The sequence below is a fragment of the Canis lupus genome, chromosome 31, assembly GCF_003254725.2.
Source record: "Canis lupus dingo isolate Sandy chromosome 31, ASM325472v2, whole genome shotgun sequence".
In the NCBI taxonomy this organism is placed as follows: Eukaryota; Metazoa; Chordata; class Mammalia; order Carnivora; family Canidae; genus Canis; species Canis lupus.
The window spans coordinates 36,903,768-36,928,698 of NC_064273.1; the positions used below are offsets into that span (position 1 = coordinate 36,903,768).

Below are 24,931 nucleotides of genomic sequence, written 5' to 3' on the forward strand. Positions count from 1 at the left end.
CCTTGGACTCTGCTGGCCATTTGGTCTCTGTGGCAACTGGCCCAGTCTGCTGCTGAAGCACAGACGGAAACCGTACCTAAACCAACAGGCACAGCTGTGTCCCAGTAAAATTTTATTTAAGGATGCTGGAATTTGAACCACGTATATTTTAATACGACATGAAATAATATCTTTTGATTTGTTTTCAACCATTTAAAAACGTAGAAGCCATTCCTAGCTCACAGGCCATATAAAATCAAGCAGCGACAGGACTTGGCCTGCAGACCACTTCACAAGACACTGGAAAGGCCAATCCTAAATTTCTCCTAAACCAAGAATTTCAAAGCAGGTTGTCAATGAGAACACAGCTAACGAGGTCCCTAGAGGCAGACCCCAGCACCCCCATCCTGTCCCAGGCACACCCCCTCTGCTCCTGGAGCTCTACCCAGCAGTCCCCAAGTGGGGAGGGACCCCGAGCAGTCCACACACAGCAGTACTTTCAGATCAGTGTGTAAAATAAAACAAGGCACTCAGGGAAAAGCTGGAGCTTTCCAGCTCCTGACACACAAAATAATCTGTTGTACATACCCCAAGAAAGCCCGCTCCGAATTCATCACGGACATACACGGGTTTTCCCATGTTTGAGACCGATCACTGGAGAGCGGGTAAAAGCATGGATAAATAAATCAGCAGACACATCTATAAAGCCCAACCACCAAAAAACTCTTTCATCCCAGAAAGTCAACATTTCCGTCATAAACAGTACACTCGTCAAAAATGGTTTTGCTCCATATATTCTGAATCAGTTCCAAATGTTGCCGCTACACATTTCCCGAAGCTGCAAAAAGCTCATCTTTATTGATCAGTGATTAGAATTCAGCCGACAGCCCCAGTCTCTGCCTCGTGTTCACAGAGCTCACGTGGAAATTGCAAACATACATGACGTCCTCAACCATCTCCCTGGAGAACTCAGTTCCAGCCGGGGCTCCTGGGTCCTCATATACCCCGAAATCTGCCCGGTCTGCGCCCTACATCCCCACTAAGGCTGCATCGCGGTGGCGGCAGCTGCATTTCCTGAATGGACACGGCTCGCCATGCAGGGACCCAGCCCTGAGCAGCACCCACGTGGCCAGTGGCCCCCATGCTGGACGGTGCAGTACACCACGTAGAGGGAGACGTGGGGACAAAACGGGTCTATTGCACTGCCATAAACACGTTTGGTGTGTGGGTCTCCCCGGGGAGGAAAACGCATCCAGCGTTAGGGGAACAGTGCAAAACCCACAGCCACCGTGCTGCAGGTTCCAATTTCCTCCAATATGAAGAAAAAGTGCTTCGAGGCACTTGCACTACTCACTTGTAGTATCTCTATTTGAGTCACACGTGGCACAGCTTCCCTTCAGCCAGGGGGTGCCCAAGGTGCCAGGCAGAGGAGCCTCTGCTCAGCGGCAGAAGTTCTAGAGCCCAGGACACCAACCCGTTCTCTGGGACGGCCCAGTGTGCGCTGAGCTGGTGCGGACCTGACTGCCACCAAGCGTGGGTTGGGAACGACATCCCCCTTTTTGCTTCTTCAAGGGAGCCGCCAGCAGGGAGAGGGCACAGCTGGTGTGGCTAGGACCTCACGGATGCCTCCCCCGGCTTCATCTTCTTGGCCTGCCCGTTAGGCCCAGGGGGCGGGTTCTGTCGCCGCTTCTGCAGCCTCTCCTCCTTCTTCCTCAGGTAGGCGGTCACGTTGTCAAAGGTGGCCTTGTAGAGACCACTGAAGCCAACATCCACGCCAGCCATGCCTGCAAGGGAGCAACAAGAACAGAACCAGGTGGGATGGGGACCAGTGTGCCCGTGAAACCCTGCTGCAGGGGGATTAACCCGGGACTTGCAGTGGACGTGCAGCGCCTGTTCCAAGGCACCCACACGATGCCCATCTCCTGGTGGCCATGCCACCTGGACCTAAGATAGCTTCTAACCGAACAAAGCCTGGTCATGGCTGGGAGATGAGGCACAAGGGCTGTGGCTTGTGCACTCGTACTGGTGGAGCTGCCATCATGCTGTGAACCACCCCACGGGGGCCCCTGTGCTGGGGACTAAGGGCGGCCTCCAGCCAAGAGCCAGTGAGGGAGTCAGGCCCGTGGCCCAGAGCCTAAGGGACCAGGTCGATGCCAACCACTCCATGCGCCTGGAATCATATCCACCCTCAGGGAACCAGTCCTCTAGGGACTGCACTAGGACCCACACAAACAGCGAGATAAAAAGTAGTGTTTTCACCAAGTGCAGGCTATTTGTTAACAGCCGGGTAACAGATGCAGGATGACCTAAGTGTCGAGGGCTGAGGGGCATGATGTCCACAGACCAGTCACACGGGGTCCACCTCATCCTGGCCAGAAACTCCTGTGTGCGCCTGTGCCCTGCACGGTGACCTCCCACTCGCTCAGGCTTCCCTACCCCTTCTGTGACTTTCAGGCTCAGCTGGCCTGCCTTCCCCGTGCTCTCCCCCTGCACCTTCCCTCACCCCTGCACCGTGAATAGGTTGTTTCATCTACAGAAGCTCAGAGAAGCTAAGCCCGCCTTGTCCCACAAGCAGGACATGCTGGCCGCTGGCCCCAGGCCCCAGATGGGGGGATGGCACATGCCAGGCGAGGAGCAGGCTCATTAGCAACCCCAACACAGTCCTGCTACACATCAGTCTGACACTGTTGCTAAAGCAAATCCACACAGCGCTAAGGAGAACGAAGGCCTGTCACCCTAAAAGGATGGAAATTAACCCCGGGACCCAGAACCAACAAATCATCACGAGACTGCCTTCCAGGAGACGTTTAGATCACTGCTAGTTGTCAACAGAAATTGAATTTATGGTTGAATCTCTCGAGTTCCAAGGAACTTGGACTTCTCTCTGGGGAATACTTTGAAAGATGTCTTCTGGGCAGTAATTTCTTTACTCAAATGAAGGCGTCTGACTCTCAATGCTGAGTTACCAGTCATCTGTCTGACAGTTGCTTTAAGTCTCTGCCCGAGAAAAGCATCACAGGGTCGCCAGAGGCTGTGTAACTAAGGGATTGCCTTCCTCTACCAATAGAAATAGAGCGAGATCTTGTCATCCTAACATTCTTGAACAGGACTGAGGGTGGCACCCAAAGCTCACCGTGGGCCCTCTGACGTGGCTCCAAAAGCCTGAACACTCCTCACAGACTGTAGCACCATGAAGAGGGGTGTCCCCCATCTCACCAATGCCTCTCCTCTTCCCTCTGTCTGGCTGTTCCTACTGGGACCCGCCCTGGGCCATGGAGACCCTTGGGCATGTCACTGACTGTCCCCATGCCTAACCTTGTGGTCAGGAACCACATGCAGCTGCTGTGGTCACTCAGAGCCAACAGTTCGGAGTCTGTGACTCGCCCGGCCACTCCGTCTGAAAGCCCACCAGCTGCTGGCCCCATCCAGGGACGCTGTAAGGCACAGCCCTGAAGGCAGAGAGGTAGACAGCACTCCAACTCTGACCCGGTTCCCACGCAGCTCAACTGTCCTGACACAGACGGCCCAAGTGTGTGTCAGCTCCTCACCGCCCCGACCAGCCACAGGCCCTCTGGATGGGGACATGGGCACATGCCACACATCCTGGACTCTCGCCCACAAAAGTGGCTTCCTACTATATACAGTATTCTACAATGTGGCCTTGTCTGTGGCCAGTGCTCGACATCATCCTGCAAAGCAGTCCAAAGTCACATTCTCACCTTCCAACATGGCCCAATTCTCCTGAACATGGGCAGAGACCTTCTTTAAAGCGGCATTTTCAGGAACAGCCTGAGAAGACAACGGAAAACACTTACTGGAAAGAGGCAGGAGTGAAGCCCCAGAGCTGCCAGGAAAGGCACAAACAGACCTGCCAGGTGTGGTCCAGGCTGCTGGGCTCGGAGACACCTGCTCACCCCCACCCCCCACCCCACCCCCCCCCCCCCCCCCGTGAACTTCAGGCAAAGCTGTCCTGCCTTGGCACACAGCAGTCACCACCTTACGTCAGGAGAATGACCTGTGACGTGCGGGCTGCCAGCATTCTATGCCTTGGCTTGTCACATGTGACCTTGTCCAAGAAGCCTGGCAGACACGACACATTACCAGCTAGTAGCATCCTGCTTGTCACTATTTTTTTAGACTAAAATACCCAAAAGGTTCAGGGACATCTCCCAAGCCTCGGTCAAGTAAGCACTTATAAAGGATGAGCCAATCTGCACAGAGAGCTGGCGTGCTTTGTCTGATTCTTCCCCCCAGTGTCCTAGGAGATTCGGGACAGGCAGGAGACAGCCCCACTTTACAGATGGAGCTGGCTCAGAAAAGGTGTAAGGTTCGCACGTCACCCAGTGAGGAGGGGCTCACTCAGCCCGCAGCCCACGCACCTTTCTCCACCCCTGATTCCAGTGCCCCAGATACAAGGCCGTGCGAAGCCTGCCAACATCAAGGACACACAGCCAAGCCACACCAGCTGTTGGTTTCTCTGCTAAAAAGATGTGTGACCAAGACAATCACAAGAAAAATATGCCAATGAAGGAGACTACCCTGCAAAAAACACTGCAGGCGTTATGACATTAGATGAGCTGGCTGGGCGCCCTGGCTCCCGCACCCACGTCACATGTCCTCCAGCTCCCCCACACACACACACACACCAAGGATGCAGCCCGCATCACCAAGACATAATCAAGCTTTAAGTGAGCACAGCTGTCACCCCGTGCCACCCCCACCACAGGTTTAGGGGCGGCAGGGGCCCAGCACGTCTCACCTGCCACTGGCCCCCCACAGGCCTGCATAGCACAAGGGGGGCTTCCCGGTAGTCTTGCAGGACCCACAGTCCCTGGCTCTCCTCGAAAGCAATGTCCCACACTCTGTGCTGAAAATCCAGCTGCTGTTTGTAAACCAGCTGCTGTCTAGAGGCATCGAGCTGGAAGATGTAGACCACAGGAATACTTTCCGCAAAGAAAGAGAGAAAAATTATTACAACTACCACAAGGCCCAGGAGGGTATCACCGCATAACATACTGTACCCACATCAGCCCCGAACAGAAGACCCAGCCACTGCCAACACCCTGCGAGCTCATGAGAGACTCGTTCAGAAGCACCCAGCTGAGCCCCCTCCCAACCTGAGAACCACAGGAACAGAGAGATGATGAGTCTAAGTCCCTGAATTGTAGGAAAGTGTGTCCTATGACAGGCCCAGTAGAGGACAAAGGACACCATCTGGAGAAGATGGCTATCCCACCTGCAGAGCAGCAGACAGCACGGGGCGCTGGGCTCAGGCACCTCCGCATCAGCACTCTTACCCAAGCTAAACCTGATCCATATTTTAAAACAAACCAAGATGCCCTGCAGAGGACATCTTGTTATAAGGACACATGACATGTGCAGAAACACCAGGACCCACCTGGCACATAAAAAACACTCAAGAACCCACTGGATGGCATGTGGCCCTGAAATCCTCCTCCTCAGCACCACGGGCCCTCGGGCGGGTCATACTGTGACCTGCCTTGGGTCGGGTGTGAGGGCTCTATCGGGTCTGGCCCTCGGGTGAGGCTGACTAAAGTGGATTCTGCAACTTTTCCTTGACCCTCACATGGGATTTTATCACACACAAATGATGAGCTGGAAGCTAGTGAATTTAAACAGCAAAAGGGCGCCACCCTAAAGAAAGGGAACCCATACCCATCGTGCAACAGCAATTCCTCACAGAGTGAAATTCATTGCGGGGACAGGTTGTATGAACAAGACCACCTGAAGCTCCCAGTGTAGGAGAGCCCACGGGGGCCAGTGGAAAGACCTGCGGATCCCCTCCCTCAGCGCCGGCGTGCAAGACCCCGAAGCAAAGCAGGCAGCATGTGAGCTCACCCACCAGTCACACAGCAGCGCCACACAGCTCTCCTGGCTCCAGTAAGCGATCCTGGATGCAGCAAACCTCTGCAAAGAAAAGCAGCAACTTAACAGCACGTTAGCCTGTCAGCCTCCCCACTCTGGACTGTCCTGTTCAAGTGGAGTTTAGACACAGCGAAACTCTGACAGCTGCCACTATGGCAGAGGAAGGAAAGGAAAAAAACAGTCCTGGAACTTTCTGGAAATCAGTGAGAGAAGAGGAAGACCCAGCAGACTACCAGTTTCACAATCCCAACGTGCCACAGCAGACAGCAAAAGCCTCTCCGTGACTGTGGCCTTCCCTCAGTGTCTCCAGAGCCAAAGGAACTGGTCAAGAATAAGGACAGGAGGGGACAGAGAACACAACGGATTATTAACGAGACACAGTTATGTGTGCAAGGTCCACACGTCCTGGAGAGGGAACATCCAGGCGCCGGTCACAAGTGGAAGCCCGGTCTGCCCACTTCTGAGGCCAGTAAGGGCGGCAGTTACAGAGCAGTCTCCGAGGCGACAAGGGAAAGCAGCCAACCCGAGGATGAGTCAGACGAGCCCTCCCACTCTGGCCCAGGTCTCCTTCGGGCAGGCAGGGTGCCACACAGGAGCTCCAGGGGAAAGGGCAAAGCTGCCCTGAGGACAGCCAGGACCCGGCTCAGCAGAGAGCACCCCCAGGGCCAGCTCTGCAGTCCCGCGTAAGCACGGCTCCCTCCCTGCCCAGCCCAGGAGGGCCTCGGGGAAACTGGTGGGGCCATTCTCAGGTGACCAACCTGGACCTCAGCTGTGCAGAGCACCGGCCCAGGAGCACCATGGAGCACCCCAAAAGGCAGCCCACACATACTCCCTGAAAATCTCTGTAACAACCAGGGCCCAGGAGACCTGACCTGGGGATACGCTGACCAGTGTGCCCTCCCAGGGTAAGGGGGCGGTCATGTGATTAACCCGTGACAAAGGGAGACTCGGGAAGGGTGCTCGGCTCCCTGACTGGCTGATAACCCCCGGTGAAGCCTTCTGCTCTTTTCCATTTCCAAGCAGGACTGGAGGAGGCATTTCTATAAAGTGGGTGTTCAGACACAAGTAAGGTGAGATTTAAGTTACTTCCCACTTACAGGACCGGGCGCTTTGAGAATTTGAAATACACGATCTCTCCAAGGTGGAAGGAGTCTGCGTAGACGGCAAGGAAACGTTTCCAACACAACAGCGAGCGGTCTTATTCACAGGATCCCAGTGACTAGAGCGGCACCCAGAAGTCCCCACAGACCCAAGAGACAGTGTGACGTTACCTTGTCACCGCACGGCTCCGCTGGCTCCCGCAGGCTGGTCAGGTGGCAGCAGTGCAGCTCTCGGCCCCCGCGGTACTCCCAGAGCCTCAGCGTGCAGTCCTGCACACACCACGGACCAGTCAGTGTGTGCACACAGAGCAGGCCATCCCTGGCACGCCAGGGCACCCACCCCGTGGCGGAACCTTAACCCAGTGACACGTAGCGCACAGAGGCTCCCTGCTCTGAGCAATGACAGTGCGGCCATGCCAATCGTTAGGTTAACACACGACACAAGACAACCTGCCTGTCACATGCAGGACGTCAAAGGTCATGACTGCCGTACTGGAGCCGGGAGCACACTCGCAGACACATTGCACACGCACAGATGCATCAACAGTCACACATTTGCACAGGAGCGATGCGGGTGGGGCCGATGAGCACAACGACTGTCCCACATCCCTATTTAGTGAAAAGGGAGAGTCCGAGCAGCCTGGGTGGCTCAGAGGTCTAGCACCGCCTTCAGCCCAGGGCAGGACCCTGGAGACCCGGGATCCAGTCGAGTCCCACATCGGGCTCCCTGCATGGAGCCTGCTTCTCCCTCTGCCTGTATCTCTGCCTCCCTCTCTATCTCTCGTGGATAAAGAAGTAAAATTCTTAAAGAAGAAAAGGGGGAGTCCATGTGTCACCCCCAAGACTGTCAACTGGTACAGCCTGCAGGGAAACTGGCAATGTATTAACTGGCATCCCCTCAGTAAGGGATCTCCGGGTGGCTCAGTAGGTTTAGCGCCGCCTTCAGCCTGGGGCATGATCCTGGAGACCCAGGATCGAGTCCCACGTCGGGCTCCCTGCATGGAGCCTGCTTCTCCCTCTGCCTGTGTCTCTGCCTCTCTCTGTGTCTCTTATGAATAAATAATAAAGTAAAATCTTAAAAAAAAAAAAAAAGCCTCAATGCTCCAGAAAAATATGTAAATACGACAGAAAAAGGCTCATATTAACAAATGCTTGTCGATGACCTCGTTGAAAGGACAGGATGTAGAAAGAAGTGCACATCTGAGAACATTCAGACACAAGGGCAGTGAAATGAAGCCTTGCTGGTTCATTTCCTTGGATGGCACCTTGGAGACCCCTTCCCCGGTGTGCACAGAGGCCATCCCGACAAGAGGGCACCCGAGGCCCAGATTCCAAGCTGCCTGCTTAGATGGCACAGACACAGCACATGGGGGAGTTTCTAAATGACTGGGAGGAAGGGAACAAGAGCAAGGCCCTTAGGAGCCAAGAGCAGCGGTGTGTGGGTACTACGCAGAAGCACAAATACCTGCCATGGAAATAGCACACAAACTCAGGGGCTAATGGTCACCCACCCCTAGGTCCCCCACAGCGACAGGAAAGGGATGTTTCTGAGGTGTGAAGCCTGGGGGACAGAAATGCAACAAAAGAAGACAATGGTGAGGCCCCCTTGGAGCAGAAGAGTGGAGGACCTGGTGCAGGAGGCTGCGACCCAGCAGCAGCATGGTGATGGGAGGGGGTGCTGTCAGAGTGGCAGGTTCACCCTCTGAAGCCAGGAAGCCAGAGGCCACCGACTCAGGGACTCCAGATACAAGCTGAGGAGCACAAGCAGCCCTCCCTGGTCACCTCCTGGAGCACGGGGACAGGCCTGATGCTCGAACGGTGAAGACGGCAAAGGGATCACCAGAAGAGGGCTGACCCAGATGGCCTGCAGGTGCCCGACTCCGACACCCTGGGCTCCCAGACGCAGCCTCCACCAGGCTGGCCATGGCCCCGTCCCCATCACAAATGGATAGATGAGACCAGCAGACATCTGTGGGACATGGACACCACAGAGGACGAAGGCAACACATGCGTGGGCTGGGTGAGACCAAAGACGTGCGCTCAGGACTGACGAACGGGGCGCCTAACAAAAGGACACTCAGTATGAGAAAAAGCTCCGGACAATTACCAGGAACAGCGGAAGTGAAATACCCACAGGACACTCGAACTAAAGTTGAGGAGGAGTCTCAAAAAGCTGAACCAGGAGCATGAGAGAGAGACCAAGGGAAAGAAGTAGCAGGAAACGTAGCCCAACATCCCACACCACAGACTCGAGGGGAAGCACCCCAGTGAAGACACTGCCGGGCCCAAGATCTCCACCGCAGGGGCCACCCCGACCGGGCAGCCGGTTTCCCAAGCCCGGCCTCCACCTCCCCTAACTTCAGAGCACAGGGGCAAGAAAGGCCCCCGGGGCATCTAGAGAAGCGGAAACAGATCCCACTGAAAGGACCCAAACTCACAATGGCCTCAGGCATCTCACAAAAGCCAGGCACACTGGGGATCAACCAGCGAAAACACGGGTCCCATGCCTTCCAAATCCCTGGGGGAGCTTTCACCTCAAGCTCTATACCTGCCACCCACCAGGCTTTCCTCCGCTGGGTACCACCCTGCCAGGCATCCCTCCAACCAGGAGCTGGGGGATTAAGGGCACTTCCAGGAAAGTAGCTTTATGACAACACCCCCCCTCCACCTTCTGATGCGCTGCTCCCAAACAGAGGAGAGCGAGAGCAAGAGAATGAAAAGGAACGGGGTGGGGTGTAGCCCACCAGTAAACAAGTGGACAAAGGGCAAGGGCATATCACCACAGAGGGCAGGAGGGCACAGGGAAAATGTGTGTTCTCGTTTCTCGATTGCTCACATTCTCTGGCTACGTGGGTCCCAAGGGCGCACCTTGGCAGAGCCGGTGGGAGCCACGGCCAATTTCCACTGCAGGCGGCACAGCAAAATTTCACAAGTATATGCTTCTAGTGAAAATGAAAAGTCCCTTTTGCAAGGTGTGAGGGGACAGAGGACAGTGCACTCTGGCAGCCAGAGCGCCAGCCCTCCTACATGTTCAAACAGGATTACAAGCAAAATGCTGGAACTTGCCAGGCTAGTGCTAAAATCAAAGGTATTTATTTCATTTTTCTGGACACCTATTTTTTTTTATTATGAGAAAAAGTAAAAGGCATAGGTACGGCAAAATTCACAAAAACTGGCCGCCCCTGAGGACTCTGGCCACATCTGTTTTCCTGTTTGCTACCACAGGACCACACACTGCTGGGAAGTACAGGACGGGACAGCAGAAACCGTGAGAACACGACGTGGTGAAGGAAAGCAGCACACATGCACACACAGCGGCCAGATGTGGCAGGATGCCACGGAGGCCACTGTTCCCACCCAGAAACCCTAATTCTTTGAAGGTCCAGGGCCCTTCCATGCAGCCCCCACCACCCCAGGCATCTGAGTCCCATAAAACACTAAGGGGCAAGAAAGGACAAGGACAGGGCTTCCAGAAAGAAAAGGAGACACCACCACTAATTCAAAGCCTTCACTGTGGCAGAGACTACTGCTCCATGATCCTTTCACAGATTATTCCTTAGAGTCAAGTCTCTGATCACTAAACCATCAAGCTTCAAGCCCCAACTGCCAGGACGTAGAAGTTTTCATTACAGGTCAAAGCCCCCACCAAGGCTGGGCCCCACCTGAGGGGCAGGGTCAAGAGCCAGCACAGTGGTAAGTGGATGGAACCCAGGACCCCCGGACCCAGAAAGGTCTTCCACCAACTGCTATAATGGTGGTGACGTCATGTGACGACAGCCCTGAGAACACCATCCTCACACCCTGCTCCCGTGGTGCCCCCCCCACACACACATAACACCCCTCAGTGGAGAGCCAGCCACAGCTCCAAAATTCAGAAGACGAGCACCATCTAGTGGACAGCCACCAGGCGAAAGACCCACTCTGCGAACAAAGGCTGCGTGTCCATCCTTGCCCCCCAATCCTCCTCCCCGACCCCGGCAGCCCCCCTTGCTAAAAGCACTTACCCCAGAGGAGGACAGCAGCAGCTCGGGGTGGTCGGGCACCACGAAGATGCGGCTCACAAACCTACAGTGCAGACAGAGCTGAGGGTGAGCCGAGTCCCCGTGCGCTGCTGTGACGTCTGCTCGCCCATCTGTCATCTTAGAAGGAAGCCTCCTCTCCCCGCCCCGGGCCCCCCACAAAAACTGCAATGGGTCCCCCGTGTAGCTGGACAGCACTGACAAGCTGGAGGAGCATGCCGCGTCGTTCTCAGGAGCCCCACCACAACAGACCCCAAGCAGGAGTGTGCCCCAGCCATGCTGCGGGGACACCACGAGCATCTGTACTGCTCACTCCGGCTGCCCTGCTCCCAGCCCAAGACCTTCCCTGCAGGTCTTCCTGCGGGTTTTCCTGCATGTTGGTGACCACAGGGAGCCTGGGGGTAGGAGGGGGAACCCGCAGGACAGAGCCAGGGGGTGGGGGCAGCAACACAGGCCAGTGGACAGAATCAGACCCACTGTCCTCTACCGCTGGCCGGGCAGCCCCCACCTGGGCTCTGCCGGCTGAGAGCCAGCCTCTAGCGTGGCAACGGGACAGCGTTCCCCGCGTCTCACCCAGCAAGGACGCCATCACTAGCCCACGGCTCGCGGGACACCCATGATCGCCTCTCCCCTGGAGAACGTCATCACAGAGGGCTTAAGTCGCCTCACTGGCTCAAAGGGCGGAAAGGACGGAAACCAGTTTCCACAGATCCTCCACGAGATCCTTAAACGCCTATCTGTACTCTTTGTTCACAAGCTGAAATACCTACTGAGCGCCTTCAACCTGCCGGCCAGGGTGCTGAGGGCGGGAGCCAGCCGGGAGCGCAGCCCGCAAGGCCCTCCGTGCAGGGCGCCGGCAAGAGTCGGGCCCGCGGAGGCCTCAGGAGAGCGCCCTCAACATAAACACGGCGCCGGCCACACCATTTACGTTCACACGTGACCACATTAAGAAACAGACACAGGTGAAAATAACTGACGCTACTACTCTTCCTTAACCCGATTCATCCAAAATACTACCATTTCAACACACGCCTTAACTAAAGACTAGTAACAAGCTATTTCTATGTTCTTTTTTCCTATGAAATCTCTTAAATTGGGTCTTGTACATTCATAGCACATCTCACTCCAGACTCCAGGACTCGGGGCTCCTGTCTAGACAGTGCAGACTAAGAGAAAAGCCCAGCAGCACAGGAAGAGCGGAAGGGAGACTTTGCTGAGAAGATAAGTGACAGCACATGCAAAGGCCCTGAGGCAAAGTGCTGTGTGCTGGGTGGGAGCACAGTGAGGAGCAGCAGACCCCAGTAAGAGACAGCCACAGGGCTTGCAGGTCGTAACTCCAGACGCTGGATTGCTAGAGACCTGAATCAAAGCCCACGTGAGCTGTCAGGAGCTACTAACAAGGCCACTAGTGACCTTCACAGAAGTCAATTTATATTCCATTCAAAACCAAGAAACAGGAGCAACCTCAGAATTAACTCACTCAGGGCAGGTCCTCTCACACAAGGCCCTCGCCCAGGCGCAGGCGGCCCACCTGTGCTTCAGCCTGCACTTCCTCCTGTGGGGCAGGAAGGGGACTCACTCTGTGTGCCCGAGGCAGAAGGACTCGATGCTGTGCGGTGCCGCAGCCCAGCTGACCCGGATCTTCTCATCCCGGTCGGCAGTGAGGACGTAGCGGTCATCGGGACTCACAGCCTGCACACGGGATTAGCAGGGACAAACCTGCTGGTGAGAGTGGCCAGAGCTGCCCCCCACCTCCAGCACCCCCCCAGGACTCGTCCCCCGCTCTACACCAGGCCGCAGCGGCATCCAGATGCCTGTCTCAATGCAACTCCCTCCTGCCACCTGGCACACCATCCCTTGGCCTTCCTCTCTTCCTCCTCCAAGTGTCCCCATGGCCAGGCAATCACCACGTCCTGGTGGTCTTTCCTTCAAGAACCCCTCCCTCATTGTTCCGGTCTCTCCTGTCAGGTCCCACCCCAGCTCCACCACCTCTTGACCGCCCCCAGCCCTCACCGGACCTCTGGCGGGGGAGGGGGGGGAAGCTCCAGGCTCAGGGGTTGGAAGGACAGAGGTGAGGCCCAGAAAACAGGAGGACGAGCTCAGGCTTTGAGATGGCACCTGCCCTTCCACATCCCTCCTCCACTTCGTCACCCAAACCAGGCTGTGCCTCACACCTGGAACCACCCAGGCACCTCCTAAGTGGCCTTCAGGCATTCACCCTGTCAGCTTCACCTTCAATTCCATTCCCGCGAAGCCCCACAAACTCCCACGAACTCCCACTCACAGAGCCACAGAGCTGTCCCTGCTACAGAACCCTAACCCCAACAGCTGGGCTCACAGACCCGGCCTCACCTCCCCGGTGACTGCCCCCGCCCCACCTGACTGCAGCAGAGTTAATTAGGCCCATCACCCACATACCACGTCCAACAACATTGACAGGTGCCCAAGCTCAAGCTGACCGCATCTCTGTGGCTCCAACACAGGAAAGGAATAAACGTCCCCAGACTTGTCGGCCACCAAAAGCTTCTCCTCCGAGGCCGTGAAGGTCAGGGCCGTGCACCTCCTCACCACGGTCCTGGAAGGCAAGAGACGCCCACAGTTGGCTTGCACGGGTCAGCACAAGATCGGCCGACAGACCTGCAGGCCGGAAGTTCTGCTGCCGTTACGTCAGCCCCTCGCCCCGGATCTCCCTGCCAGTTACCAAAAGCAGTGCCAGAAAACTCAAGCAGTTAAGAAAACACAAAGCCAATACCTTAGCCAAATTCTACTTTGTAATATTTTTGCTTTTATGACAGCAAAATCTAGGTATCCAATGTGAAATCTACCCAAATTTGCCGTGTATTTGAAGATTGTCGTAATAAAATATTGGGAGAGTCGCTCCTTGATTGACCCCAGCACCTCTACTGTGCACTTTGGGGAAGAAAATGGTCAGCTTCATCAACAGCAACATGTTCTGATCGGAACCACAAGCACACACACCACAGAGGGCCCTCCTAGCCTTGGAGGTCCAGGACCACTGAGTCCACACCCCAGCCCCGGAGGACCCTGCTGCGCGGGAATCCCACCCGTGCTGCCCACACACAACACCCCTGAATGGGGCGACAGACCCCGTCAGCACACACAGCATTCGCTGTCCCTCCCCCCACCCCCAGGGCAATTCCAGAGGAGGGCGAGCTGCCTCAGCACGTGCACTGCTGGGGAGGTCAGGGCTCCAGCTCAGGCTGTGTTAAAGTTAACACACTCATCAATTCAAGCCCTTGGTCCAGGTTCAAAAGATGTGCCACATCTGTGCGTTGGTTGCATCCTGTGCCAGCCTAAGCAACAAAGTGACAGCTCACACCACACACACACACCTACCGTTCTAGGTCTCGCCTGCTGGTGGGGAGCAGGGTTCACGCAGCTTCCTCTCGCTCTCCCGGGTCACCTCCCTTCTACAGGCATCCCTACAGCAGAGCCTGCTTTCCACACGGCAACCCAGGGATCCCACACACCTGTACTTATCCTACTGCTTCATGCACAAACATCCATGTAACCTACCGTTACCACGGTTCCCCTCAAAAGAGCTGGGGTCCCTCCTCTCCTTTGTCACCAAAGGGGGTGGAAGTGGACTCACTTTCCAACAAGAGCCAGTGTCTGTGCACAGGGCACCCAGCTCGCCACAGCTGGACCCCAGATGTCACTCGAAACAGAAACTGAAGCTCAAGAAAGCCACATCTCGGGATCCCTGGGTGGCGCAGCGGTTTGGCGCCTGCCTTTGGCCCAGGGCGCGATCCTGGAGACCCGGGATCGAATCCCACATCAGGCTCCCGGTGCATGGAGCCTGCTTCTCCCTCTGCCTATGTCTCTGCCTCTCTCTCTCTCTCTCTGTGACTATCATAAATAAATAAAAATTAAAAAAAAAAAAATTTAAAAAAAAAAAAAAAGCAAGCCACATCTCCAACATGAGGACCAGACGATGTGGGACCCTCCCATGTTCTCGGGAGCAGAGGAACAAGAGGCCGGAAAATGCAGATAAGAGGGCCTGTAGCTGTCCCAAGGCTCCAGCCTGTGGCAGCGGCACCTTCTCCCAAACTTCCTGGAGCCAGTGGAGCCACAGAAGGACAAGCATGCGGAGGGACTCCCGGGTGGCTCAGCAGTTTAGCGCCTGCCTTCACCCCAGGGTGTGATCCCGGGATCCTGGGATCAAGTCCCGTATCAGGCCCCCTGCATGGAGCCTGCTTCTCCCTCTGTGTCTCTGCCTCTCTCTGTGTGTCTCTCACAAATAAATAAATAAATCTTAAAAAAATAAAAAAAAGAGGGGCAGCCCTGGTGGCTCAGTGGTTTAGCGCCGCCTATAGCCCAGGGTCTGATTCTGGAGACCCGGGATCGAATCCCATGTCAGGCTCCCTGCATGGCACCTGCTTCTCCCTCTGCCTGTGTCTCTGCCTCTCTCCTCTCTCTCCTCTCTGCGTATTCTCATGAATAAATAAAATCTTTAAAAAACAAAAAAAAAAGAGAGAGAGAGAGAGAGAAACAAACACGGAGAAAACAACAGAAGAAAGACAAACGGCTCCTGGGCAAGACTAACCAACTCTCCGACCACACAGTCACTGAAGCGCCGCCGCACGTTCTGACGTGCATTGATGCAGCTGCTGCGCAGGCACTGGTCCACAGCGGGGGCTGGACCCCCCGGAGGATGGGGCGTGGACTCACACGAGCACCCCACCGCTGTCCCCCGCCAGCGCAGCACAGCAATGGCTCCAGAATCTCGTCCCTTTGTTTTCTGCTGGGGCTTTATCTTCTGAGGCTGGTCAGTCCTGGCAAGGATTCCAGGACGCACCTTTGCTATACAGGGCACGCAGGGGTGAGGGTCTGAGGGGGCAGGTCACAGACCCAGACGGGGGTGGGCTGGCCGCTCTGCCCCAGTCGGAAGGCAGGGGCCTCACCAGGCTTCGAGGGCTCCGCCCTTCCGCCTCCCTCCAGTCACAGGGTTCACTGCCCAGCGTCCCATCCTCACCCACCCCCGGGGCCAGCCTGAGCCTCTCCCCTCGGCCACCAAGTGGAGCACCGCCCCGGTCAGGTAGCTGAGCCCTAAAATCACCCCAAAGGCCTGGTGTCCATCCAAGGCCACCTCCAGAGCACCACACTCATTCAACAAAACCGAGCGTGTGGGGGCCCAGTGGCCACAGGGCACCGAGGATACCAAGCTCCCTGACGCCGCCACCTCCAGCAGCCAGGCCGCTTCGGGCAGGACAATCCCATCCCCTGGGGCTCTCTGCCTTTCCACGCTTTTATTATTTCAACACAGGCAGTTTCAGAAACAGCGAGATTTCCTACCTAAGATTTCTCACCAATAAACGTACACAACACACATAACAAAGTATCCTGCCACCCCAAGCACCCGACTTTTGGTTTAGAAAACCTGGCCTTGGTTCTGAGCCTCTGCGTTGTAAACAGACACCTTGAAACGAATCACTGCTATGCACTACTCCCATTTGGGCTTTTCCTTAAAAACCTCCAGGATTAAGTTTTAAAGCCGATGGAGAGCTCCGAGCTGTGAGCAACTCTTGCTCCAATGTGGGTAAGGTGAGCCCAGGACACCCTAAACACTGGACTAAAGATCAGATGCGTCGAGAATGGGTGTTTCTCTGAGGAAAGAGTCCATCTATTCGTGCCCCACCCCCCAGGTGTAATGGCTGAGGGACCAGGCAGCAGCACATCTTACTTTGAGATCAGCGTAAATCCACAGGACTAGGCAACGTGAGAAATAGACCCACGTTCTAGACCCACGACATTTTCTGGCCTGACCCCTTGGCTCAGTGGCTGCCGCAGATGGGATGGGAGTTATACGGGGTCCTGTAAGCACTGCACGCACGATGTACCTCCCCCAAGCAACACGAGAGGCACACCTCACACAGAGCTTTCCGACACAAAACTACTCTGCTGGCATCAATGTAAAAACCAAGGCTGGGGGATCCCTGGGTGGCGCAGCGGTTTGGCACCTGCCTTTGGCCCAGGGCGCGATCCTGGAGACCCGGGATCGAATCCCACATCGGGCTTCCGGTGCATAGAGCCTGCTTCTCCCTCTGCCTATGTCTCTGCCTCTCTCTCTTCTCTCTCTGTGACTATCATAAATAAATAAAAATTAAAAAAAAAAAAAAAAAACCAAGGCTGGGATCCCTGGGTGGCTCAGCAGTTGAGCATCTGCCTTCGGCTCGGGGCGTGATCCTGGAGCCCCAAGATCGAGTCCCACGTCGGGCTCCCTGCATGGAATCTGCTCCCTCTGCCTATGTCTCTGTCTCTCTCTCTCTCTCTCCTGGAGTCCCAGGATTGAGTCTCATGTAGGGCTCCCTGCATGTATCTCTGCCACCCCACCCCCTGCCATATGTGTCTCTCATAAATAAATTTTTTAAAATCTTAAAAAAAAAAAGACCAAAAAAAACAAATGAGAAAAAGGCAAGTGCCAACCACCATTTGCTAATGTGTAACTTCCCATCCTGACAATTTCTAGATCTTTCCATGAAGACAATCGCCAACACACTACCTTTAAAAGACAAAACAGGGATCCCTGGTGACATAGCGGTTTAGCGCCTGCCTTTGGCCGAGGGCACGATCCTGGAGACCCGGAATCAAATCCCACGTCCGGCTCCCGGTGCATGGAGCCTGCTTCTCCCTCTCCCTCTCCCTCTGCCTATGTCTCTGCCTCTCTCTCTCTCTCTCTATCATAAATAAAAAAAAATTTTTTTAATTAAAAAATTAAAAATAAATAAATAAATAAATAAAAGACAAAACAAAGACACAGCACCTTCCCCTCAAACATCCCTGGACAATGCAGAGGGAACCAGGCATACAGACACACGACTCTGTGCCTGCACACTTACCCGGGCCTTCCACTCCAGACCTTGCCCTGCATCCCCTGATATCCTGACAGCCTCAGGAACCCGAGGACACTGGGCAGCCCTGGTGGCTCAGCAGTTTAGCGCCGCCTTCAGCCTAGGGCGTAATCCTAGAGACCCAGGATCCAGTCCCACGTTGGGTTCCCTGCATGAAGCCTGCTCCTCCCTCTGCCTGGGTCTCTGCCTCTGTCTCTCATGAATGAATAAATAAAATCTTAAAAAAAAAAAAAAAAAAAGGAAACTGAGGACAGTCGAGAGAACTCTAGATGCCTTCTTCCAGACCCTGCACGATGCCAGGAGCTCTTGGACAATAGCCAGAGCCCCACCAGAAGCCCTGGGCACTCGCCCTGCAGTCAATGGGCAGGTGCCACCACAGGACAGGGGCGCGTTGACAGGCTGTGTGGGTGACCCCTGTCCCAAGGTCAGGACAATGCACCCTCCTGAACAGGGGACACATACCAACATAGATTGCCACCTGCGGTTTGTGTTTTTACTCTTCTTGTAGAAAATAAGATGCAAAAGGAATCCAAAAAGCACAGCTGTCCCCAACACAGATGTGAGCCAGCTACAAAGTGAAATTCCTTAACCTCGCCTGTTGGGTAGTACATATATCATCACCTGCATGTGTTTATCCCTTACTCCTGAGGGACAGCTACGCTGTGCAGCCTCAGGGAGGCAACAATGAGGTGACAGGATGACTCTGCCCCGTGTGGGTGCTTCCATCCTTGTCACAAAGACCTCATAATCCCGGCTCTCACCCACTTGAGGAAATAAAGAACTTAGTATCAGGACCCTGTCCAAGCAAGAGGAATTTATACCTGCCCAGGGCCTGTATCAACATCACCCGCCTCCTCTCCTAATCCTGATTTTCTTCATTTCTGCCACGACAAGGCTGGGGGAACACTGGAAAACATGATTGCTTGGTGGCCAGGGGCACCGACTCTAGAGCCAGAGTGACCAGGTGCAGGACCCAGCTCTGCCCTGAGCTGACTGGGATCAGCTTCCAGACTCCAGCCAGGGATGTGGGTGAGAACCCCCTCGCCCCCACGACACAGGGTTGTTTTGAGGATTAAATCAGTTATCACACATGGCACTGACAACAGTGCCTGGCACAAGGCTGAGACTACGTGTTAGTTGCTTATTTACTACGTCACTATTGTTGCAGGCATGCAAGTGTAAGCTGTGCGTTCAACATCGAAATTATTCAACGTTAGCATTTCATACCTGACACTCAGACATTGCCATGGTTTTGTACGGAAAAGAATCAGACGCTTACTGTCATCAGTTAAAGCAAAATAGCTGCCAGACTTGGAGAAGGTGGACGCCAGAATCGTGTCACTCCCCTTATCCACGGGCTGCCCGTCCTCCCTGAGAAGAGAAGACAAGGATCATCAAGGCTTACCTGTGTGAACAGGGCTGCGTTCCTCCAGGCTAGCCTTGCTCGTTTATATGAGCAGAGAGAGAAAACAGCAGGAGGTTCATGTACCCAGAACATAAACACGTATTAACCAAACAGGGGGAAAGTCAAAACAGCTGTAATTTTTAAGGAATAAATCTAATGAAACAGAAAAATCTCTCAGCACACAGACTAAAATCCAAAGAGCTGAGCCAGGGACTCCTGGGTGGCTCAGCAGTTGAGGATCTGTCTTTGGCTCAGGGCGTGACCTCATGGTCCCAGGATCAAGTCCCGCATCCCGCTCCCTGAGAGGCTTTGCCTATGTCCTCCCCTCTCTCTGTCTCATGAATAAATAAAATATTTAAAATAAATAAATAAGTAAACAAAGAGCTAGGCCAGAAAGACTCTCAGAGATCACATGGCCCACTCCCTCAGGGACATAAACGAATCAAAAACTAGAGTCAAGGACTAAATCATAAAAACAAAAAAAAGGAGCCACAAGACCAATTTTACCAAAAAAGGGCACCAGACAAATAATCACACTCTTCTTTTCTTATGTTCCAATTAACTAAAGCTAACTTCAGGGCATTTAAAATTGCATTGCATTACTTCAAGATTCCACCAGAGTTAATTACTGACAGAAACTAAGTAAAAGTATTTAGAAAAACCCTAACTACTCAAATGTTCTTAACACCAAACTTAAAGCTGGTTCCACTTTTCTTTCCTGATGTGGTACCCAGTTCATCCACACAACAGTGTAAACACAAATGAAGATTTTGACGAGCAAGACAGCTTACTCAGTGAGACAACAATTTACTCCTTGGGCTACCCTGTCCCCTTTGGTCCAACCATGATCGGGTCTGAAGAGTCTCCCCATCACCTCACCCTTTATTCTCCTGTGGCTTTTCTGCTGTGCTGCAATCATATGTGAAGAGGACGTCATCATCACTAAGAAAAAACAGAAATACTTTAAAGGGAGCACTTTATTAACAAAAACGTGAGGGTTTTTTTTTTTCTTGGAGTACAAATATTTTCATATTCCTTAAATTAAGGGTCTTATCCACAACAAAATATTGCAAAGTATTTCAGAGAAAGGCTAAGGAGCTTTATTTATTTGCTTAATTTTTTCAGATTTGCCATATACCAATGGCATGGTTCTGCACTCAAAATTACTGGTTAAGTAAAACAAATGAGGACAAAAACTTAATAGGAAGTAATACGTTATTCTTTCACGCCCTAGAAAATTGATGCAAGAGAGTTATGTTGGAAGAAATCACATTCGAATGGTTTTTGGTGAGATTCTTGCACGTAAGCTTAAAACCGGGACTCCTGGGTGGCTCAGTGGTTGAGCGTCTGCCTCCCACTCAGGGTGTGATCCTGGGGTCCCGGGATCGAGTCCCACATCGGGCTTCCTTCATGGAGCCTGCTTCTCCCTCTGCCTGTGTCTCTGCCTGTCTCTGAGTATCTCTCATGAATAAATAAACAAAATCTTAAAAATAAAAAAAAAAAATAATAAACTTGAAACTGCCACCATTTAAAAACGTCTCAATATACGCAACTGAATTATTAAAAGCTACATCTAAAACTAATGACGTGCTGTACAACGGCTGAGCATCTGTCTTCGGCTCAGATTGCGATCCCGGGGTCCTGGGATCAAGTCCTGCACCGGGATCCCTGCGTGAGGCCTCCTCCTCCCTCTACCTGTGTGTCTGCCTCTCCCATAAATAAATAAAAAATATTTTTTTAAAAAGAGGCACAAAGGAGGAATCATACTAAAAAAAAAAATTACGTGGGCAGCCCCGGTGGCTCCGCGGTTTAGCCCTTGCCTTTGGCCCACGGCGTGATCCCAGATCGAATCCCATGATGACGGGCTCCCTGCATGGAGCCTGCTTCTCCCTCTGCCTGTGTCTCTGCCTCTTTCTCTCAGGGTCTCTCATGAACAAATAAAACGTGGGCAGCCTCAGTGGCTCAGTGGTTAAGCACCGCCTGTGGCCCAGGGTATGATCCTGGAGACCCGGGATCAAGTCCCACATGGGGCTCCCTGCATGGAGCCTGCTTCTCCTTCTGCCTGTGTCTCTGCATCTGTGTGTGTATGTGTGTGTGTGTCTCTCTCATGAATAAATAAAATATTTTTAAAAATCTAAAGAATAAATAAATAAACGTTAAAAAAAATTAAAAGGCATATCCTATTCTTAAAAAGGGGGGGGGGTTATTACAGTTGTTCTATATCAAGCACAGTATCAAGTGTAATAATCCCATGACTCCCAGAGGCATGTGTTAGGATACCACGAGCCTGTAAAACAAAATAATCTGGAACCAAAAAAATACATAAATAAGCAAATCATAGTAATAACTGAAAGTAATAAAAATAAGTAATCTGGAACAAACCACAAGTTGGTGAGTGTTATCGTCCGTGAAAACCAAATGGTTAACAGTGCTGCCGGGTTAACCGAAACCCAGCCTTGAACAAAGAGCAGAGCGAGTGTCTACACTTGACACCCGTGTCATCGGCTTCAAGCACGAACCGCAACTACCCCCAGACGGGAGCAAGGGCCCGCCCGAGGCCGACCTCGTGGGGCCGGGCCGCGGGGAGCATGAACCTGCGAGAGCAAAGCGTCACGGGGTGCAGGGGGCGCTGCGCCGGGAGGACCCGGAGCTCCAGCGGGGGGGGGGGGGGGCGGCAGGGGGCGCGCCCGGGCTCCCCTGGGGGCAGGGCCGGGGCCCGCGGGCCCCGCCCGAAGCGGCCCGCAGCGTCGGGGCACTGGGGGGGTCTCGGGAGAAGACGAGCACGTGGCCCGGCCGAGGAGGAGGAGGGGGAAGGGGGGGAGGAAGGAGGGGGAGGGGGAGAGAGGGGGGAGGGGCCGGGTCCCCCCCGCCCGGACCCGAGCGAGGGAAGCGGCCCCCCAGGCCCCGCCGCGCGCCTGCCGCCCGCTCACCTGCTCGCAGTGGAGGTGGCGAGGAACCGGCTGCCGCCGCGCACCACCAGCGCCTGCCCGCACAGCGCCAGCCCCGCGGAACTCGCCATGCGCCCGCCGGACCGCCGCGCCGCCCCCCACGTGCGCCGCCGAGCCCCTCTTCCTGCTGGCGCCGCGCGGTGACGTCAGGCGCAGGCGCGCGCGGTGACGTCACCGGGCCCGCCCCGCGGAGGCGCTGGCCGCGCGCACGCGCACCAGGCGGCCGGCACGCCCACGTGGGAGCCCCTCCTCCGCGTGCGCGGGGCCGCAGCTGTGCCCTTGCGCGCTGCAGCCCCGCGGGGCTCCTCGTGCAGCAGGTCGGTGGGCTCGGAGCTCGGGCGCTGGCTCGCCCGCCGCAATCGCCCTTGCCGCCCCAAGCCAGAGGGATGCCCCCACAAAACACCCATCTGACCATTGCCTCCCCCTGCCTCCAGCCAGCAGGTGGCTTCCCATTGCTCTCACGGCAAAGACAGGCCCCGGTCATGCTCCGGCCGGCTGCCTGTGGTCTGGCCCCCACCTACCCTGCAGCCTGCACAGGCACAGTGCACTCACCCCAGGGCCTTAGCACATGCCATTCTTGGGTCTCCCCAACACCCCCATCTATTTACTGTAACTAGTGAATTCCAACGCTTCAGTGGCATCACTTGATCAGGGGAGCCTTCCACGCCTTAACGTTATTTGCATTCGTGCTTATTTAATGTCTCTCCAGACTACAAATGCCTAATTTTGCAGGTCACAGTTCTCCTAACTTGCAGCACGATACCTGGCGGGGGAAGTCAATATTTGCTGAGTAGGTGAATGGAACAACTAGTCGTGAATGGAACAACTAATCGTCTTAAAGGAGTGGTTACTGTTACAGAAGAGCGAAGGGGTGATGATGGGCAGGAGGCACAGGGAGCTGGGAACAAGCTGGCCCTAAACCCACCTCCTGTATGAATCCAGGATGAATTTGTGCCCCAAATCAAAGGAGGCTGCTGCCAGCAAAGCAGAATGTGTGGGAGAAAGGCAGACCTCCTTAAAGGCAATGCGGTAGGGCAACTGGGTGGCTCAGTGGTTGAGCATCTGCCTTTGGCTCAGGTGGTGATCCTGGGGTCCTGGGATCAAGTCCCACATCGGGCTCCCCGGATGGAGCCTGTTCTCCCTCTGCCTGTGTCTCTCATGAATAAATAAATAAAATATTTAAATAAAAAAAAAAGGCAGTGAGGTAAAAGGGATTTTCACAAAGGCAAAAGATGGGAGAGTTTGTGTATCACAGTACAAAGGACACAGAGGGTTAGGGAGAAGAAGAGGAGGAAAAACATTGCAAGGGAGTATTGGGGGGCAAGGTTGCTGCTAGGCAGTAACCACAGGGAAAGCAGGAGACTGCCCCATGTTTCTGAAAATGAATCTGCTATAAACATCATTTCTATTCGACTACACTAGCTGGCACAAAGTCCATGCTCATGGTCTGGGATGTTTTTCAAGCATGCGAATGAATTGACAGTTTCTATTCTGGGCAAGATAATTATACTAAGACCACAGAGATCCTAGAGGGGGGCCAGTCATCACTAGGCTTGGGAGCAAATTCAGCTTTCTTTACAGTCATCACTTAACGCCTTTTTTTTTCGTCACTTACGTCTTATAGAATGTTCCACGACACACCTTCTAACCTAAAATTGACTAGAATATACCTATTTGAACTGATCTTGAAGTTTGACTCCCTTCGTGTTATAAGTTACAACCTTGAAAAATTAGTACAAGTTTTTTAAGCTGTCGAGACTGAACAATAAAGATTTAAGAGAATCGTGCATTGTATCACAAGACGCAGAGCACGTATACATGAAAACTTAGAGTTGTGCTTGATCATCACACGTGAACACACCCTAGTCATTTTGATCTTTTTGAGGTGATGAGCCATGAGCCTCGCATTCTGAATCCTTACAGTACTTGAGCCAATGAGATGTATTTGCCTAAATATCTTTTTCTCAGCAAATTCCAGGTTAACCCAAACCTTTTCTTTGTAACTTTTTTTTAAAGATTTTATTTATTTATTTATTCATGAGAGACACAGGCAGAGAGAAGCAGGCTCCATGCAGGAACCCCTGTGTGGGACTTTATCCCGCTACTCCGGGATCACACCCTGAGCCAAAGGCAGACACTCAACCAGTGAGCCACCCAGGCGTCCCTTCTCTGTAACTTTTAATCAAGTCTGAATTGAAATGGTTTTAAGCTTATTTCAGTTTTCACAATTTTCCCTTTTGTACCTCTTCTGATGCTACATCAGTTTATTTTGTATGTGCTATCAGAAGTTAATGCAGGAGCACAGATGTGTTGCTTAAGGGGTCTTTACCACCATTCCTGTTATGTATAGATGTAAACCATTTCAGCATTAATATGATGTGTTGATATATTTTTTAAAGATTTTATTAATTTATTCTAGAGAGGCACAGAGAGAGAGAAAGAAGCAGACACACAGGCAGAGGGAGAAGCAGGCTCCATGCAGGGAGCCTGATGTGGGACTTGATCCCAGGGCCCCAGAATCACACCCTGGGCCCAAGGCAGACGCTTAACTGCTGAGCCACTCAGGTGTCCCGATGTGTTGGTATTTTACTATCTAATGTCTTTACCATATTACCCAAAACCCACAACTCAAATTTCAGTTCTGTAAAATTGGGCTGGTTTTTTTGTTTGTTTGTTTGTTAATGTAGCTAGTAAAGTTATAAGCAAGTTTTTACCTCTGAAA

The 24,931-nt window shown here is 53.6% G+C and overlaps 1 protein-coding gene across 6 annotated transcripts; it reads right to left on the bottom strand.

Annotated features, from left to right (window-relative positions):
- Window positions 1–757: 757 nt before the first annotated feature.
- WDR4 (WD repeat domain 4) lies at window positions 758–22,351 on the bottom strand. 6 transcript variants are annotated; one of them, XM_049104637.1, is made up of 12 exons: window positions 21,644–21,823; window positions 20,141–20,203; window positions 19,136–19,227; window positions 17,845–18,073; window positions 13,403–13,559; window positions 12,564–12,676; window positions 10,970–11,030; window positions 7,137–7,235; window positions 5,843–5,907; window positions 4,739–4,922; window positions 3,699–3,768; window positions 758–1,763 (listed from the first exon to the last, which is right to left on the bottom strand). In XM_049104637.1, the coding sequence occupies exons 4-12, from the start codon at window positions 17,874–17,876 to the stop codon at window positions 1,588–1,590; spliced, it is 957 nt and encodes a 318-aa protein (XP_048960594.1). In that variant the 5' UTR covers window positions 17,877–18,073; window positions 19,136–19,227; window positions 20,141–20,203; window positions 21,644–21,823; the 3' UTR covers window positions 758–1,587. The 6 variants fall into 6 exon arrangements, with proteins under 6 accessions (XP_048960594.1, XP_048960593.1, XP_025317863.3 ...); XM_049104636.1 differs by having other exon boundaries at window positions 19,084–19,227; XM_025462078.3 differs by lacking the exons at window positions 17,845–18,073; window positions 21,644–21,823 and adding an exon at window positions 22,192–22,351 and having other exon boundaries at window positions 19,084–19,227.
- Between the last annotated feature and the right edge of the window lie 2,580 nt (window positions 22,352–24,931).

Coding starts and splice junctions, on each gene's coding strand:
- WDR4 (XM_025462078.3), bottom strand. CDS start 22,280: ATGGCGAGTTCCGCGGGGCTGGCGCTGTGCGGGCAGGCGCTGGTGGTG. Junction 19,228..20,140: donor AAGCCACAGGAGAATAAAGG/GTGAGGTGATGG, acceptor TTCTCTTCTCAG/GGAGGACGGGCAGCCCGTGG. Junction 4,923..5,842: donor GTGGCGCTGCTGTGTGACTG/GTGGGTGAGCTC, acceptor CTTTGCGGAAAG/TATTCCTGTGGTCTACATCT.